The following is a 17,196-nucleotide window of genomic DNA, read 5'->3' on the forward strand; positions in this document are numbered from 1 at the left end:
AGGGTGGAGAGGAGACCTAAGGCCCAGTCATATCCTGATCATCCAGACAGGTTTGATTGGTGGCAGCAGGTGCTGTGTAGAGAGGGTGTGTCTGCACGCTGCTACTGGGAGGTTGAGTGGAGTGGAGAGTGGGTTGGTATAGCAGTGTCATATAAAAGCATCAGCAGGAAAGGACAGGGTCATGAGTGTTTGTTTGGAGGTAATGATCAGTCCGGGATGCTGGTACTCTCCGGCTCCAGCTCCTATTTCTTGCACAATAATGGACAGACTAAACTCCCTCTAGTGGCCAGCTCCAGAATAGGAGTGTATGTGGATCACAGGGCAGGAACTCTGGCCTTCTACAGCATCTCTGGAGACACAATGACCCTCCTGCACAGAGTCAACACCACATTCACACACACTCTGTACCCTGGGATTGGGTTATATGGTCTTGGATCATCAGTGAAGCTGTTGTGAGGCCCCTAAATGCTGCTCCTGTGACCACAAGACATAATCAGCAAACACACACACACACACACACACACACACACACACACACACACACACACACACACACACACACACACACACACACACACACACACACACACACACACACACACACTCGTTCGTCATTAGTCTTTGATGTATGTGTGCAGTCGTTCTCATCTCTCTGTGGTAATATTTGTATCCATATTCATGACAACTGCTATTGTATGTTTCATGTCTAATTCAAGTTCAGTTGAATCATACACTGCATGAGAAATGCAGACTGTATAATGGTGGTAATTTGTTCTCTCTCACACACACACACACACACACATACACACACACACACACACGCACGCACACACTACACATGGTATACCTTGTATTGGGGGCGGTACAGGCCTCCAGGGGGCGTTGGGGAGCCCTAGGGGGGTTGGCGTTGAGAAGGATGCAGCTGAGAGGGGGCGTTGCTTAGTTGCCATTGGGAGGCATTAGTCCATTTAATTTTGTATTATAAAGGGGGCGTTATCAGGCTTATGATGAGGTCAAGGGGGCATTGGGAGGCTTGTGGTGAGGCCAAGGGGGCGTTAGTTCAAAAAAGGTTAAGAACCCTGAGAATCCTAATAATTAGACAGCCACACATGTAGAGATTAAAGTAAATTGTCCTGTATTTGACATTGTGAAGAGTGTTTAATGTAATTATTTCTCATCTTCCTCGGCTCATGAAAATAGGCATGTTCTATATCAAATAGAACTGGAGTTGGATTGAACACAACTGATCATATCACACCACATTCAGTTGATCATTATATTGATGATAGTACTAGATGAATTGTTTAGACATTCATATTTCTGGTTTGATATGGGGATGGTGTGATACTGTTTTTGTTTAGACATTCATATTTCTGGTCTCTATGGAGTATCCAATCACTGGTCGTGACTAATTAGGCTGAGCACACTTGGAAGTGTGCAGACTGGGTTTTGAGAAATACCCAAAATGTGGAGTGCACCTGATGATGACCTTGATGACCTTTATGAAGACCTTTATGATGACCTTTATGTGTTACTGTCAAATAGATCACAGTAAGAGAGATGTTCTGTATGGGTTGTGGTTTTTCCTTTTCTGACGTGTATTTTTGCACTTGGTGAAAGACTACTGTACATGTATGCAATAAAATGTTAACTCATAAACTTTGAACAGCTGTGAATGATTTGATAAAGACTCACATGGTTGTAATCAGAGACATCTGATTGGACAACAGCAAGCACTACAAGGCAGCTGAGTAGAGAACAGGGGGAGAGATCAGAAAGGGGGAGGGATCAGAAGTCTCTCTCGCTCACACACACAGGCACAAGACGCACACACACATGCACAAATGCCTGCGCACACACACACAGGGCCACTGACAGCTTTGGCTGAAAGGGCCCTAAACCCATATACAGTACAATGTCCGTTCCCTGCACACACACACACACACACACACACACACACACACACACACACACACACACACACACACACACACACACACACACACACACACACACACACACACACACACACACACACATGCACAATACATCACTGGCCTGTCTCCTGAGGAGAGCGAGGAGCCGGACATCACAAACCTGGACGTGGACCACGACTTCTTCCAGGACCAGATCTGGCCCCAGCTAGCCCACCGCATCCCTGCCCTGGAGAGCCTGAAGGTGACAAGTGCCTGGGCTGGCTTCTATGACTACAACACCTTCCACCAGAACGGCTTGCTGGGAATCCACCCCCTGGTGCGAAACATGTACTTTGCCTGCGGCTTCAGTGGCCACGGGCTGCAGCAGTCGCCTGCCGTAGGCCGAGCCGTGGCCGAGCTGGTTCTGGACGGAGGCTACAAAACGCTGGACCTCAGCGCTCTGGACATCAAGAGGATTCTTCATGACGAGAGGCTGCTGGAGAGGAACATTGTATGAGGAGGGGCACGTGTGTGTATGTGTGTGTGTGTTGTATATTTTTTTATATACAGTTTGTAGTAATCCCTTTAGTTTTAATAGTTTCCCTTTTGAAATGATTTTCATTTTATCTGTGATGATGAATTACACATGTAGAAGCCAGTTGCAGTTTGTTGTTCAAATGATTTGACAGTGGCAATAAAACTGAACTATTCTATTACCATCGTAAATTAACTGGTTTATGTGTGTGTGTGTTACATACAGTCACTCCCCAGATTCATCGATCAATATTCATGGTAAATTTCCTTTTCTTACAGACATATATCTAATTGTCCTCTTTTACTCTCTGATGTACTTTGTAGTGATTGCACACAGAAGTTCTGAAGTATAGTAGTCGTGAGTAATTGTTGAAGGGGCTGGGCTGGGTTGGGTTGGGTAGGGGGGGGGGGGGGGGTGTATGTAGGCCTATTGACTTGTCTTGTCCTCATGTCCAATGTGCCTACTACTACTGTAGTGGGACAACACAGGCATACAATAATCATAGCCTGGGAACTCCCATACTGGTTTTAGTTCTACACAATCGTTTCAATCTGAAAGTGATTAGGTCTGGTGTTAACCAGGCAACAATAATCATGCATCACACAATGAAGTACATTACAAGGTTACTACAGTGGCAGCTATGCCAGCGACCCGCGTTCAAGTCCAGCCTGGCCATTTCCCAACTCGACCCCGTCTCTCTCTCCCACGTACTTCATGTCATCTCTTCACTATCCTAAACATTAACATAAAGAACTAAATAAAGCAGTGCACTACCAGTACCAGCCAAAGGTTAAGGGTCACACCCCTCCACCCCCACCCCCACCCCATACTTTTCAGGTATAATTCAGTTTATTCTGTTAGTGGGTTTGTTGTGGCACTGCTCTCTGAAATTAATTTGATGTTGGAAAAAATAACTGTGGATTGAATTTATAGGCAATTCAGGAAATAACACTCAGCATTATTCAAATGTATCTATGTACAGAACAGACCAAAATGTAGGCCTATCCTAAACATCAAAGTGTAGACAATCCACTATGAATGAATAATATCCAGTTGCCATTCTCGGCTGGCACAGCTGTACAGTCGTCATCCTCGTCGCCAATATGTTGTGTCGTAAGAAACACTCGTAGGTATAATAAAATGTACTTTTATTAAAACATCAGTAAGGTAAGTATGAGAGCATACAGGAGCGTGGCTTCACTCTAAGCACTGTACTTCTACTCTGGTGATACAGTAGACAACGCATATATTAGCACAGAGGTTCCCAAACGTTTTTCTCTGCGCACCCCCTTGTACATTTCAATGTGGTTCGCGCACCCCCTGAGTGAATATTTTGGTGTGCTGATGGCCACGCAAGTATGGATTCACTGCACATTATGCACAGTTGTTTTGGGGAATCCTCTCTTCCAATAGTCTTGGAACTAAACTACACTTCAGATTAACCCTTCCAGCATATAATGCACCACACAATTAAAATCTACTTAATGTTCATTAATGCTAGATAAAAAAATCACATATCCACCATTGCTCTATTCAGCTCGCGCACCCCCAGGGGTGCACGCACCCCAGTTTGGGAAACCCTGTATTAGTAGGAACAGGCTCCGCCTAGTGGCAAGGTTGAGTATAACATATGCATATACAGTACCACACACTGACTTGTAGTATATACTATAGAAGTCAGTGGTACCACAGTTTGGCCCGCTACTTCATCCAAGATTTTAATTTTGATTTTTAGTCACATCTTCACTTTCATATTTGTCTGTGCTCTGCTGTCCTGGTAACCAGTAAGAGCTGAGTGTGAATGGTCACGTTGAATGGCTTCATGCAAGTCTGTTCACAATATTTTTAAGCACTTTTTTTTTTTTTTTTTTAAAACACAAATTTAAGAATCTTTGAGAATTTGAGAAAGACAAACAAACAAACAAACGTGGCAACAATGAAGTGTCATTTATTTCCCACACGGACATCAACGTTAACCAAAATCCAGACATGTCTGAAGTCAAAACAGGTGAGACAGGCACGGCCTGTATCTTCACACACACACACACACACACACACACACACACACACACACACACACAAAAATGAAAGGATGGGAAATTTGGTCACATTTTACCATATTTGGTAAAAACAAAACTAAAAATTGTAACAAAATGTAAATGTTTTAAACAGAAAGACCACATTCACGCTCCACACATAGGCCTACAAGAGTGGTAAATCATATGCCCAACACTGATAGTCTATTAGAATGTAGGCTACTTAAAAAGACTTGATCCTAGCTTTCTTCCTTGCTTGCTGTGGGATGATGCCATATGTAGTGTGCACAGCCACACACAGAGGGGAACAAGTATTAGACCTGAAGTGTGAGCTCAATCAAGCAGACAGTTCTCCTCTCCGACCGTGCAGAAAAGTTTTACAATAACTACTGTCCTGATACAGGATTATCAAACAAATACATAACAATAAAGGCATTAGCTCTTGAAATGAAAAAAACAAAACAAAAACAAAATAGTAAATCACTTACAACACAGCAAAAAGTTGAAAAGAAAAGGATCCAACCCCATGTTCAAGATGCACACAACATTCCAGAATGACGCAGATTATTTCAAGTTCTGGCCAATCTCAACTGGAGCTGGAGCAACATTTTTCAACCCAGTGTGAGGCAGCCGATTTGATATCCCCCAGTATCACACTGAAAGAAATTGTAGAGTGGCTGGCTACCCCCTTCAGAACATAACACGGGTGTATTTTTGGGAGTGGATCTCCACTTTTGAGATGAATCTAGCTTGTCCCCACCACTTTTTCACACACACAATGCACAACTCGCATACCCAGACAATTTGCCAATGCAAAGCGACAAAGGAATACAGGGGATCACAAATCTGGTGCCTCACGGTGCAGCGGTTGAACACGGGGCGAGGGAGGCGAGAGGGTTCCAGTTGATACACAATGGTGGCGAATCAACAGGCACCAGATCCCCTGATGGGGTCTCTGTCCTTCATCAGCCACCATTAGGCCTATGTGCAAGATATACGTCAGTCAATCCATGTTAGTCTCCATGTTGGTGCCATGACAACCGTACTGTACAAATGGCAAGATATGCACGGGAAAAAGGCAGAATTATTATGACAGAGGACAGGAAAGACAGGCTGATGGAACAGGCAAACAGCTAGATGTCTATTATAACATTTTGGACACACGAGGTGATTCACTAAAACACAGAGTTGCGTTGGCCAAGAACACACTGCATCACTGCAAACAGGACGCGCCCACAGTGTGTCTGAGATCCTGCTAATCTGAGTAATCTGGGGCGAAAGGCGCTCTGTCCGACATGTACAAAAACCTACACAGAAGATCATCTGTGATCAGTGTGAAATGTATACACCAAGATGGAAAGCATAAAAAACCCCACAAGACCTAAGAATTTGTGCAAATGATGTTTGAAATCTCATGATGTTTAAAGGCGTATTCCTCAATTAACCTACAAGATCGCATTTTTTAATTTAACAAATGAGTTATGACCTATGAAATGAGTGTAGTGTGACCAGGTCTATAAAACAAACAAAAAAAGAAAAGAAAAACAAACACACACAAAAATAAACAAAGAAAAGCACAGGCAGGGTGATGGCGTGTCATCAAAGCCGGTTCAGCTGAGCCTCCTCATCTGAATCCTCAACATCAGTGGTGTAGTCTACGTAGAACGCTGGTATACGGAGTATACCCACTTCTAAATTTCAAGTATTTCAGTATACCCACTTACAATTGATTGATCCATTGTTTTGAATAGCATAAATATATACAGTATACCCACCATAAAAAAGTAGACTACACCGCTGCTCAGCATCATCTCCATTACCCAGCCAGCAGCATCATACACAGGAAATAGTATCATCAACGGCACCACCCACATGGAAATGAGTGCGTGTGCATTTAACCAGAACTTTTCAAGTCTTATTAGGCCAAATCTGAAATGTTAATTCGTTCACCATACATCGTGTGAAATAGGTAACCTGACACTCGCCAGATGAAAGTGGTTCTGCCTTACTGTGCAGAACACAGATCTGGAGAGAGAGCCAGGTTCCTAAATAGAGAACCAGCAATTAAGCATGCATGCACGCGCACACACTAAACTGAAAGAGAAAATACAGTATTGGAGAGGAACATTTTGGAGAGGACCAGGGGGTATTCCGAGAACATGGCTACCGGTATGTTAACCTACAGGAAGTGGTAAACCTGGTAATAGATCAGTGATTCTCAAACTTTTTCAGACCGAGGACCACTTTGTCCACCAAAAAATGTTCAGGGACCACCTGTCAACTGAATTGACAGTTGACGGGTGCTAATTCGACACTGTTAATTTTGATACACATCTATTCATTTTTATTCACATCTACAAGCCTTATTGTGGTGAAAATATGACTTATAATGAATTGTAATAATTTTACAAATATAGCCTTCTAGCTTGTCTTGGAAAAGTAATCACTGTAATAGATCATCCACATCTGTCATTCAGTTAAGGAAACGAGGACTCCAGGCTCTTCTATTAGGTGATTTACCACTGTTCGATGATTTACATCAAGTTTTAACTCAACATGGTAGTAGCCTGAGCCAGTAGAGTCAAATGCTTGGAATACCCCCCATATTAAGTAAAGGACCACTGCATCTTCAGTTCAAACATTATCCAGCTGAAGCGTTGTCCCGATTTCCAATTCATTCTAAATAGCCCTCTTTCTGCTCATCTGACGTCCAAACATCCACAAATTCTATGGCATTAATTGGAAGATCTATTCCTTTATTATTGGTAAACAACAAAGCAAACAGAAATAATGAGATGGGATCATTAACAAAAGACTCCTTTGCTATTTGCCTTATATTAATGAAAGAACAATACATGTATACTGGTGCCTTCCAGTGAATCCAAGGACACTTCGATATCATGCTCAACGTTAGAGTGTAGGGGCTTGGAGGTCAAGGATGCAATCATTATATTGAGCAAACAGACCCAAAGAAATGTAAGCGTAAGCCATGTAACCAAAATTCCTGATACTTCTTTTTTACCCATGTCTACACACTATTCCCAAAGATGTTGTGTATCAAACATTCTCGGAGGGAACATCTCTCTTGTTTGAAAGACTGCAACTGTTTAAAAACACAAATTGCTCAATTCTCTGCTTCTCTCTTGACAACTATGAGAAACTTCCGAACCCTTGGAGGAGTATAGATTTTTCTCAAAAATTCTGGGAAATTTAACAGTAACATTCTACAGTGCTCATAGAACCAACGCTGTTATAGGTTCTAGATCCTGGTAACAATGTTTGTGACATCTTAGTAAGAACTTAACATTTGTGCTATAGCTCTAATCACACATCATGTGATAGACAGTACTCCTCAAAGGCTTAACTGAGCAGCTGACCCTGACAGCATTAACAGATGCTGACGGCATGGCAGCCAAAGCCTCCATTTTCACAGCACCGCTAGTGGATCAGGCTGTAAAAGGGACATTGTCCATGTCTGCTGAGGACACACAAGTCACACACACACACACACACACACACACACACACTACACACACACACTACACACACACACACACACACACACACAGAGCTTATTGAATCAATCTAGCTCTGCAAACCCTACGTTTTCAGCCAGTCTAGAATGGACCAGCCTGCCTTACAGCTACATACATAGTATAGTTGAAAAAATACAATCAAGGAAATTTTTTCCTCCTCAGTGTACACAGTTGTGTGCAAACAGAGGGTGTCCATGTAGACATGGGTTAGGCCATTAGGTACAGTAGAAAACAAACAAATTAAGACAGAGTTACAGAGTCATCTGGGAAACAGACAACTCTCTGAGACAGATCACTTCCTTTCCTTCAGGAGACTGAAAATGCTTGGGCTCTAAACATGAACAGTGCATCACTTCCTCTCTCCTGACTCATTCGACTGCTACAACTAGTGTCAATATGGGTTCACACAGGGTGCGATTTGCCGGGGGGGATGGGGGGGATTATCCCCCCTTCTGGTTTTTATCTTTGCTGGAAAAATATCCTCGCAAATAGGCCTATCAAAATAAACTAACAAAAATGTTGACATGACAGGCAACTTGTGACCCTTTTCTGCAGTCTAGGCCTACATTGCACTCACTTTCAAAATTGCCCGACGTGGTGGAAGCTTTGATGTTTACGAGGTCCCGGACTCAACAGCATATGTGCAAGAAAGTTGCGTTCTGTAGCCTATGGGAATTAGTAACATATCGCTAATGCAAACGACCTGCGAAAATGAAACGCCAAAGCAGCAGTTAGTCCTTTTTTGATGGACCATCAAATAGGAAACAACCTACCCAACTACTTGGCTAATGCCTACAAACAGGCGCGCAAAAGGGGCGCATTGCATTGCATTGCGCAGCGTCAGTGGGAGAGCTAACAAAGGAAATGTTTAAGACATTTGGTTTGAAATAGGCTACTTTGCTTCCAACTCCCGACTGTTCTTGAGTGGCTATGCAAAAAGACGCACCGACAGTAGGCAGATGTTGCGAGAGTTGTCCGGATCACTTTCCTCGTTGTGCCCTCTCGCTAATTGATGAGGTGCCTATTGGATGCAGAATGCAAATGGCAAGAAAGCAGGTGCTCTAGGAAGGGAGGTGCTTTAAAATGGAGCAGAAAAGTTACTGAAATTGTTTAAGTATTTCTGTCTGCACATTAGGCTATGAAACCGTTGTGCCTTAATCGTAAATCTAGGCTACTGTCAAGGCAGACGGAATGGGTGGAGTAGCGCCTGAACATGCAATGAATTTGTATGACCCGACTAAAAGTTTGTAGAAAGTTGCAACGCATGAGGACGACACGTTGAAAGCCCCCTCTGCCTACACTCGGTGACATTTCTAGGGTTAGTGCGCTTAGGATTGTGAGTGACTGAAGTGTCTTTGGCACACGAAATGTAGGCTACAGAATTCCCCCTTCGCGATTTCAGTGTAACATTTTTTTGCGCAAGAGATGTCCAACTGCATTAGGCGCAAAAAAAACCTCTCAATGAAGACGCATTGTCTTAGTGTCCGTGTCCGTGTTGGGGGAAAAAATACACTGCCACGTTGTTTTTGACTGAATTAAGTGTTATTCATTTGATATCATCCAATATTGAGCTGTTAGTCGCGTTAACTTAATTTTGTGACGTCACGTTTCATGAAAAAAAAATCCCCCCCTCTGTTTTTTTGACAAATCGCACCCTGGGTTCACATCTGCACACCCAACCTTTATCAGAAAAGCTTCTGATCTGTGCTGGCACTCACAACCTTACCTCAGACTACAAGTATACAAGTCATGGACTGAAACCACAAATGTGCCTACGCATTCATCATGTATGCACACACACACACACACACACACACACACACACTCTCTCTCTCTCTCTTTTTCTCTCACACACTCTCTCGCTCTCGCTCTATCACACACACATACACACACACACACACACACACACACACAGACAAAACACACACACACACACACGCACGCACGCACATGCACACACGAATGTGACACGGCTTGACACAGCCACTCATAATCAAGCACAACGTGAAGCAAAGGACATAGTAGGGTTGTGTGTGAGACAACACTACAATTTCAATGTGTCGGAATCACAAACAAAAAAAAAGAGTTTGTTTCTTCTTGCTAGGGGAATTGTTAACAGCAACATAATCCAAAAAAAAAAGGCAAAAGGTTGGTCCTCATCGACGAGTTAAATTTAAAAAGACCAAAGGACAGGAGCCCGGTCGGAGCTGGGAACTGGGAGCTGGGAACTGGGAGCTGGGAACTGGGAAGTGGAGCATTACTGCAGGTGCCCATGTCCTCCTGGGTGTCCATACTGTGCACACCATTCTAAAAAATCATCGTTATTTCTTGATTTTTGAGAGTAGCAGAAGATGAGGTATTTCCTTCCCCCGAGTCAACACCTCTTTGCGCGACTGCTCCGGGGGTATACGGACATCACGTTCTGGGCTCCACTGTGTCCTGGTGCTACTGACCTCCGTTGTAGGCATAGTCCGCTTTGTTGTGCATGATGAGCTTGTTGTCCACAAAGTAGAAACTGTCAGACCTCGTCTCGTATGGATACTCCACCATCTGACGAACTGAAAGTTGGGGAGGAGAGTAGAGAGAAGGGGGAAAAAGGCGTACAAGAGGAACAGAGAGAGAGAGAGAGAGAGAGAGAGAGAGAGAGAGAGAGAGAGAGAGAGAGAGAGAGAGAGAGAGAGAGAGCAGAAAATGGTAGACAGAAACAAGTAGGTAACAGGTAGATGGATTAAAAAAAATGAACATTTGCATAGTAAACAAAAACAAACTACAAGTACAAACAAATAAAAAATGATGAAGACAGATACGCTCCCAGAGTTATACCACAATTTCGTGAAGTAAACCATGCTAGTATATGTTTGGGATTATAACAGATATAACAGATGCATGTCACAATTATTACTTTTTCGTTCTACTTTTCGTCCCAAGCGAATCTTGGACAACACAGTATCTTTATTAATCCAGAGGGAAAGTAAAGATGAGCATCATCACAAGTATTTTCTGGTTACTAAGTCTTCATTGCAACTCTTTTTTTTAACTAAGATGGCACAGCTGCCATCTTATTCATAGTAACCATTTTGACCTACATGACACGGATGAATGACAGTCTTTGGGTCAATGAGATTGTTTTTAGAAGAAGACGTCAAGTGGTAAAACCACAGCTAATGCTCATAAATGAATAACCGGTAGTAATTGGTAATAAACAAAACAAAAACAAAAAAAAACAAACATTTAATCCATATAATAGTGGCATTAGCTGTCGCTGCTAGCCTGATAAACCAGACTAAATGTGGATGTCTAATTTAGTCTGGCCTCGATGCATAATACATCCGAAGATTGTTGATGAGAACAACCTTCCCTCAAAACCCTGCCCGCTTTGATTCAAAACACATCTTTGCGTTGTAATTGGTTTGCCAGATTCATGGCATTCTGGCTTCATTGAATCATTGTGCGAGGCCAGACCCACCCGTAGACAAAACATTTTGCCGTCCAGCGGGTGGCGCTGGTTCACCAGGCTATTTGGCTGCACCACCTTGACGTGTGCTACTATCGAAACGTCATTGAGCTGTAGGCAATATATGAAGAGCTCTTTTCCAAAACGCTATATCCACCATTTTTTTACTTTTTGCATTTTAATATTGGAATTGACTGTTAAGAAGTCCTATCATCTATGTGTGAATTCCTGCCATTCAAATGTTTTGAGAACATACTTTTAAAACCTTTATAAAATTAATTTTGCAATGCAATTCAATGGAATGCCCAATACAAAAATGTCAATTTCTCAACATTCTATAAAATGGATATATCTCATTTTGGAAAAGAGCTCTTCATATGCAATATGAAGCTGGAGGTTGTTGACTCACTCATGTCCTCTGGGAGCTGGGGAAACTCGTAGATGTGTTCGCACGTGTTCCGGCTGTTGGGGATGCAGAAGCCGAAGTCAAAGTCGAAGCTCTTCAGCAGGCGCTCCTGGAAATAGTGCCGCTCGATCATCCGGAAGTTCTGCACCGGACGCTCTCCCACCGTAAACTCCACACTTCGAACGTGTCAGGAAAAAGTCCGAGAAGCAGAGAGGTGGCAGAGCGAGTGAATAAAGAGGCATTACAGAATGGAGTTACTCTACAGATGTAGTATTATTCCCAAGAAAGTTTAAGGCACTACTAAGCCGAACACAATGTTTAACGTGCTGCCTTCTGTGAGTATTGCGTGAAGGATACAATAAAGCACCATAGAGTGGACACTGGCTGTACTACCAAGTAAACAACATAAAAATACGATTCTTGTGTTTAACAAGACGGCAGCTACACAGACATGTACACACAGAAAGGGTGAGGGGGCCACCCGTGATGTCATCGATGTAGGGCGATCATCATTACATGAACCTGTATTTTATTAATGGTTTCAGTTCATTTGTACAAAGGGTCTGGAACTGCCTAACTGAGGAACGTTCGGTGGAAGGAAGGGTGAACTCTGTTGAAATGTGAAAAACCAACATGATCTCCAAAAATTCTGTGCTCCTGCACACGGATGTTAAGCACACGAAATCCGTGTCCAGGAGCACGGATTTTGCCAAAATTCCGTGCTCCTGGACACGGAATTGTTTTCCGTGCTTCTGGACACGAAATTGTTTTCCGTGATGGACACACAGAAGTGCTCTCTCTGTACTCCCACAGCTCTATGTTTCCACAGTCTTGTGTTTTCTCAGGATTTTTCTCATTTCAAATATTTTTCCTAACTGACAGGTTAGGGTTAGGGATGGTTTTGGTCTGGGCATAGCTAGTATTCTTTCATTCATTATATGAATTTGATAGCCTATCAACCAACTGGAAAAGGATTATTTCTCAAAAATATGTCTTTAATGACAGGTTAAGGTTAGGGAATGTTTTGGTCAGGGCACAACTTCCATTGCTATAGCATTACTTTGCTTAGGATTAGCATTTGGTATGTATTTTCTAATGATAGAGTTAACACAGTGCTGTGGGAATATAGAAAGCACTTCCGTGTGCCCATCACGGAAAACAATTCCGTGTTCAGGAGCACGGAATTTTGGCAAAATCCGTGCTCCTGGACACGGATTTCGTGTCCTTAACATCCGTGTCCAGGAGCACAGAATTTTTGGAGATCAGGCTGGAGGGGTGAACTCTGTTGATGTTTCTAATGTGTGACCCCCCCCCCCCCCCCCCCCCCCCATTTGCTGATTGGACGGTTTTCGGGTAAATTAAAAAAAAAGAAAAAAAAGAAGGCCATCCCCCTCCCACAACTTGAGGTTCAGCCCGTCTGTACGAATGCAACTAGTATGAAGGGATAGTAAAACCAGGCCTAAAAGAAACCGAAAGATGACAGAACGTGTGAAGAAAGAGGCTTTACAGAACGGGGAAGCCAATGGTCATCGAGTTGTTCTTAATCAAAGGAACATTGTGCGGGCTCATTTTTCCAACCCTTGGTGTATCAGCTGAGTTAATGCTTTGAATCTATTCCGGTGATCATCTGAGCTGCCGGTAGCACTGATCTCATTTCCCAAATGTGAAGTGTTGCTTGAATGAAACAGCCCAAGGAAAAGTGGACGGATAACGGTAGTACTTCTTGAATAGAGTAATTATTATAGCGCTGAAAACTCACGTGGCTCCGACGGTGCGCAGCCGGAGGAACGCCGGGGTGAACTGATAACGGACAAAGCGGCCAGCGGTGGAGTCCACCTCTCCATTCTCATCATCCTCATCCTGCGGGTCTGTCAAAGCAGTCGTTTGAAAGTTAGAGTGAGCGCACACATCCACAAAAGTAGCAATCCAGGTGCCAGACAATTGCAGTGGACAGTGCGAGAGAGTGGTCTACACACTGGGTGGTGGTATAAGATCTAAAAATTGTACTTTATTGTTTAATAAGCAGCAATGACGAGGCCTGAGGAAGATGATCCCGCTAGTGGATCGACACAATGCCGATTGTCAAACAGTAAAGTTTATTTATTTGAAGCTCGTACCCAGTGTGCAGACCACCCTCTCACTTGGGTCAAAGCAGTTGGCAAAAAGGAAGATCCAGAGATGGGTTTAGGCATGCAGGATGTTAAAGGGGTATGCCACTATTTTGGGGCTCAATACAATACGTTGGCCAGGGTTTATAAAGGTGGCAAAGTGTCTTGTTTTTCATGTAAGCCATTGTCTTGCTTTAGGACAAGTTAAAAGAGGGAGCATGTCGCTAAGCTAGTGAAAGTCAATGCATCCGTGTAGCATAATACATGCTACAGTGATCCATTGACTTTCACTAGCTTAGCTACATACTCCCTCTTTTAACTTGTCTTAAAGCAAGACAACGCTTAGCATGAAAAATTAGACACTTTACCACCTTTATAAACCCTGGCCAACGATTTTAACTGTATTAAGCCCCAAAATAGTGGCATAACCCTTTAAGATGCGTTACATTCCAGCATTTCCCATATATCGACCATTATGTCGCACAGCACCACAGAATAAAAACTGAACGCCACAAATTCACCTGTCACACGTGTATGTCAATGGGGGATATACAGCAAACATAACATCTGTACTGCTTGTTTGGCCTGCCGCAGCACATAGTGCTGTTTGTATAAGTTAGTCTGGGAAACACTGCATGCTATAAATTGTGGTGATGTAAGAGTTCAACGACATTGTTATACTGTAAGCTTACTATGTCAAATGACATTGACTCTTTCCACTCTGATGAGTTGGGAATAAAACACCACCTACCACAATTTGGAGGTTTGGCAATTTCAAACAGAACTGTGTTGGTTTCCAGGTCACGAATCTTGAAGCGTATGAAGTCGATATTGTAGATGTTGTCCTCTGGTTTGCAAAGGTAGTCTGACAGGTAGAGTTAAAAAAAAGAAAAAAAAGAAAAGAAACAGTTTAAGGATGGGCAACAGAAAGCAGAACTACAGTAGTCTTTAGAGGTTACAGAAAATAACATTTTCAACAAAACCCTGTGGAATCCACTTTGCCTGTTAATCTACTCAAAGAACGTGGATCTAACTCTGATGGGTTGAAGTAATCATTCAACAGTTTCGACAGGTTCGTGCTGTGTTTGGGGTAGGCTACATTGGTAGGCTCTACATTGATTGTGCAAAAGGCTGGAAAGGCATAAGCGTTCTTGTCAACCCAGCAGGTAAAGCAGAACTTCAGCAGGTAAAGCCCAACGTCATAGCTGCACTAAGACACATTGAAACACTGTCATTAACAAATTATCCACATTAAATGGTGCTAAATTGCCGTAGCCTAAGCAACAAACAAGCTCAGTCACATAGCAGGTAGGCTGGCAGTGTAATTAGATGCCAGTTCAGCGGCAAGATCAGCATCACAACACTCGTGCAATGTAGCAATAGTAAAATGTGGTTACAGTCACTTATGTCCATGGGTATGGTTACCACCGGATTGTGGGTCAGAACTGAGCGGAATAGAGTTTGGTTGGCTTTCTTTCACAGAACACCAAGTGGCATGGGAGTTAATGTAGGCTACATAACCCAGAGTTTCGCTGCTAGTTTGTGTATTTGACCCCCACACTGAAATGTTTAGTTTTACAGCTAATGTTAACAATATGCTAACGTAGCCTAATCGGAAATCCTATCAGGCTAACTTTTACGTGTCGAGTGGTACGATACAACTGCTAGTAATACTGCATTGCCCACAATGGAAATTGAGTTTCTGAAGTGCATGACAGGTTTAGAATGTGTTGCAAAAGTTTCATGTCCTGGTCAGAAGTTCAAACATTTATTTATTTTTTACCACGGGTGACACAGCGAAGCCCGAGGACACCGTCTGGAGTAATGTCTTTTCCTTGTGCCCGTAGTTCATCCTCCGTAACAGGCCGTCTATCTGTCTGATTTTTTCGCGATTTCAACCTTTTTAAAACCCCTCCATCAGACTTTCGTTCCCTTCCTGGACCCACGGTGTCCGAGCCATTGACAGTGCTCGCCGAATCTTTTCGCGAGCTTTGACTGCTCATGTCGCCGATGTTTTCTATGCAGAGTTCGCCAGCTGCGTATGAAAAATGGAACTTCCAAGTCAAGATGGCGTCGCGCGTCTCTATGGAGAACCTATGCTGAAAAGACTAGCTAGTGATTGGGTAAAGGACATGTACGTTGCCATGGTTACTCTCAGACGTGCATGTACTTCCTGATTTGTAGCAGCTGCATCTGTTGTGCCAGCTTGGATGTGCCTTTAGGTGGCAATAATTCACAAAAAGTGGAATAAAACTACGTTTATCCATAAAGATAAACTAGGAGTATCCACAAGATCCACACCTGAAATAACTTTGGTTGAATATTCCTGCAAACAAACCTGCTGTTGCCCTCAAGGACAGATTAGCCGCCCTACTGCGTGGGCCTGACGGGCCAGGGCCAAGAGCCGAGGGGGACCTAAAGCCCAATGCCTAATGCTACACAATAATGAGACCTCCATGTCTGGTAGGCCCCTATATATTCTCATAGTGTTAAATTTGCATTTTAACTATCATAGTTTCTTTTTTTTCTTGTGGGAGAATCTCCCAAACTCCCACCAAACTACCCAACAACAAAAAGGCCCAGTTTAACACCCAAAACTTGGAACCTGATTCCATTGGAAAGGGGTATTTCTTGTCTTGCCCATGGAGCCATAGGCTACGTCCCTGGTATTGAAACCAATAATCACATCTTTGACTATCAAGCAATTAAGTTAATGCTTATATTATTATTTTAACACAAACGTTCTGACTGAGACCAGGTTCACTAATTCTAATCTCAAGAAGTCTCCATATGTTTGGGTATGCTTATGACAATATTCCAACTAGGCCAAGAGCCATCTTCAGAATGATCAGCAAGGATGACATGGTGGAATCGCGTGCCATGCTGATGCTGTTGAGTTAACTCAAGCATGTGCATCAACGTGACAAGGCCATGGACATGGTAGGCCTACTGGATAGTGAAAACAGGGAACCATGACCATTAGCATTAGGCCTACTTTGTTTTTATATTTTCAACATTTTAAATGAGACGTTGATGTGTGACATGCTTTAAAAAAGCTGAATGACTGTAATACATCTATTTTCAATCAAATATTGTCCAAGGAGAAGCAAAGAAACAGAGCTATGATTGACCCTTTACAATTGCAACATCTATATTTGAGTTATAAGATCTATTGTCCTTTAAGAAAACAGCACATTTTTAATTG

General features: G+C 42.9%; 2 protein-coding genes across 3 annotated transcripts in view; one reads left to right on the forward strand and one right to left on the reverse strand.

The window, feature by feature from the left end:
- Positions 1 to 456, forward strand: part of LOC134446538 (tripartite motif-containing protein 16-like) — a 15,704-nt gene extending 15,248 nt beyond the window's left edge. Inside the window, exon 7 of the mRNA XM_063195902.1 lies at positions 1 to 456. This exon is cut by the window's left edge and continues 147 nt beyond it. Coding sequence (XP_063051972.1) covers positions 1 to 456 — 456 coding nt within the window.
- A 6,874-nt stretch (positions 457 to 7,330) lies between these two features.
- unc119.1 (unc-119 homolog 1) lies at positions 7,331 to 16,079 on the reverse strand. Of its 2 annotated transcripts, XM_063194292.1 has the most exons (6): positions 15,775 to 16,063; positions 14,743 to 14,856; positions 13,643 to 13,751; positions 11,887 to 12,059; positions 10,477 to 10,581; positions 7,331 to 7,962 (listed from the first exon to the last, which is right to left on the reverse strand). In XM_063194292.1, exons 1-6 carry the CDS (start codon positions 15,992 to 15,994, stop codon positions 7,934 to 7,936), a joined length of 750 nt encoding a protein of 249 aa, XP_063050362.1. In that variant the 5' UTR covers positions 15,995 to 16,063; the 3' UTR covers positions 7,331 to 7,933. The 2 variants fall into 2 exon arrangements, with proteins under 2 accessions (XP_063050362.1, XP_063050363.1); XM_063194293.1 differs by lacking the exon at positions 7,331 to 7,962 and having other exon boundaries at positions 10,247 to 10,581; positions 15,775 to 16,079.
- Positions 16,080 to 17,196: the final 1,117 nt, after the last annotated feature.

The sequence above is a fragment of the Engraulis encrasicolus genome, chromosome 3 (assembly GCF_034702125.1).
Source record: "Engraulis encrasicolus isolate BLACKSEA-1 chromosome 3, IST_EnEncr_1.0, whole genome shotgun sequence".
NCBI classification, from domain to species: Eukaryota; Metazoa; Chordata; class Actinopteri; order Clupeiformes; family Engraulidae; genus Engraulis; species Engraulis encrasicolus.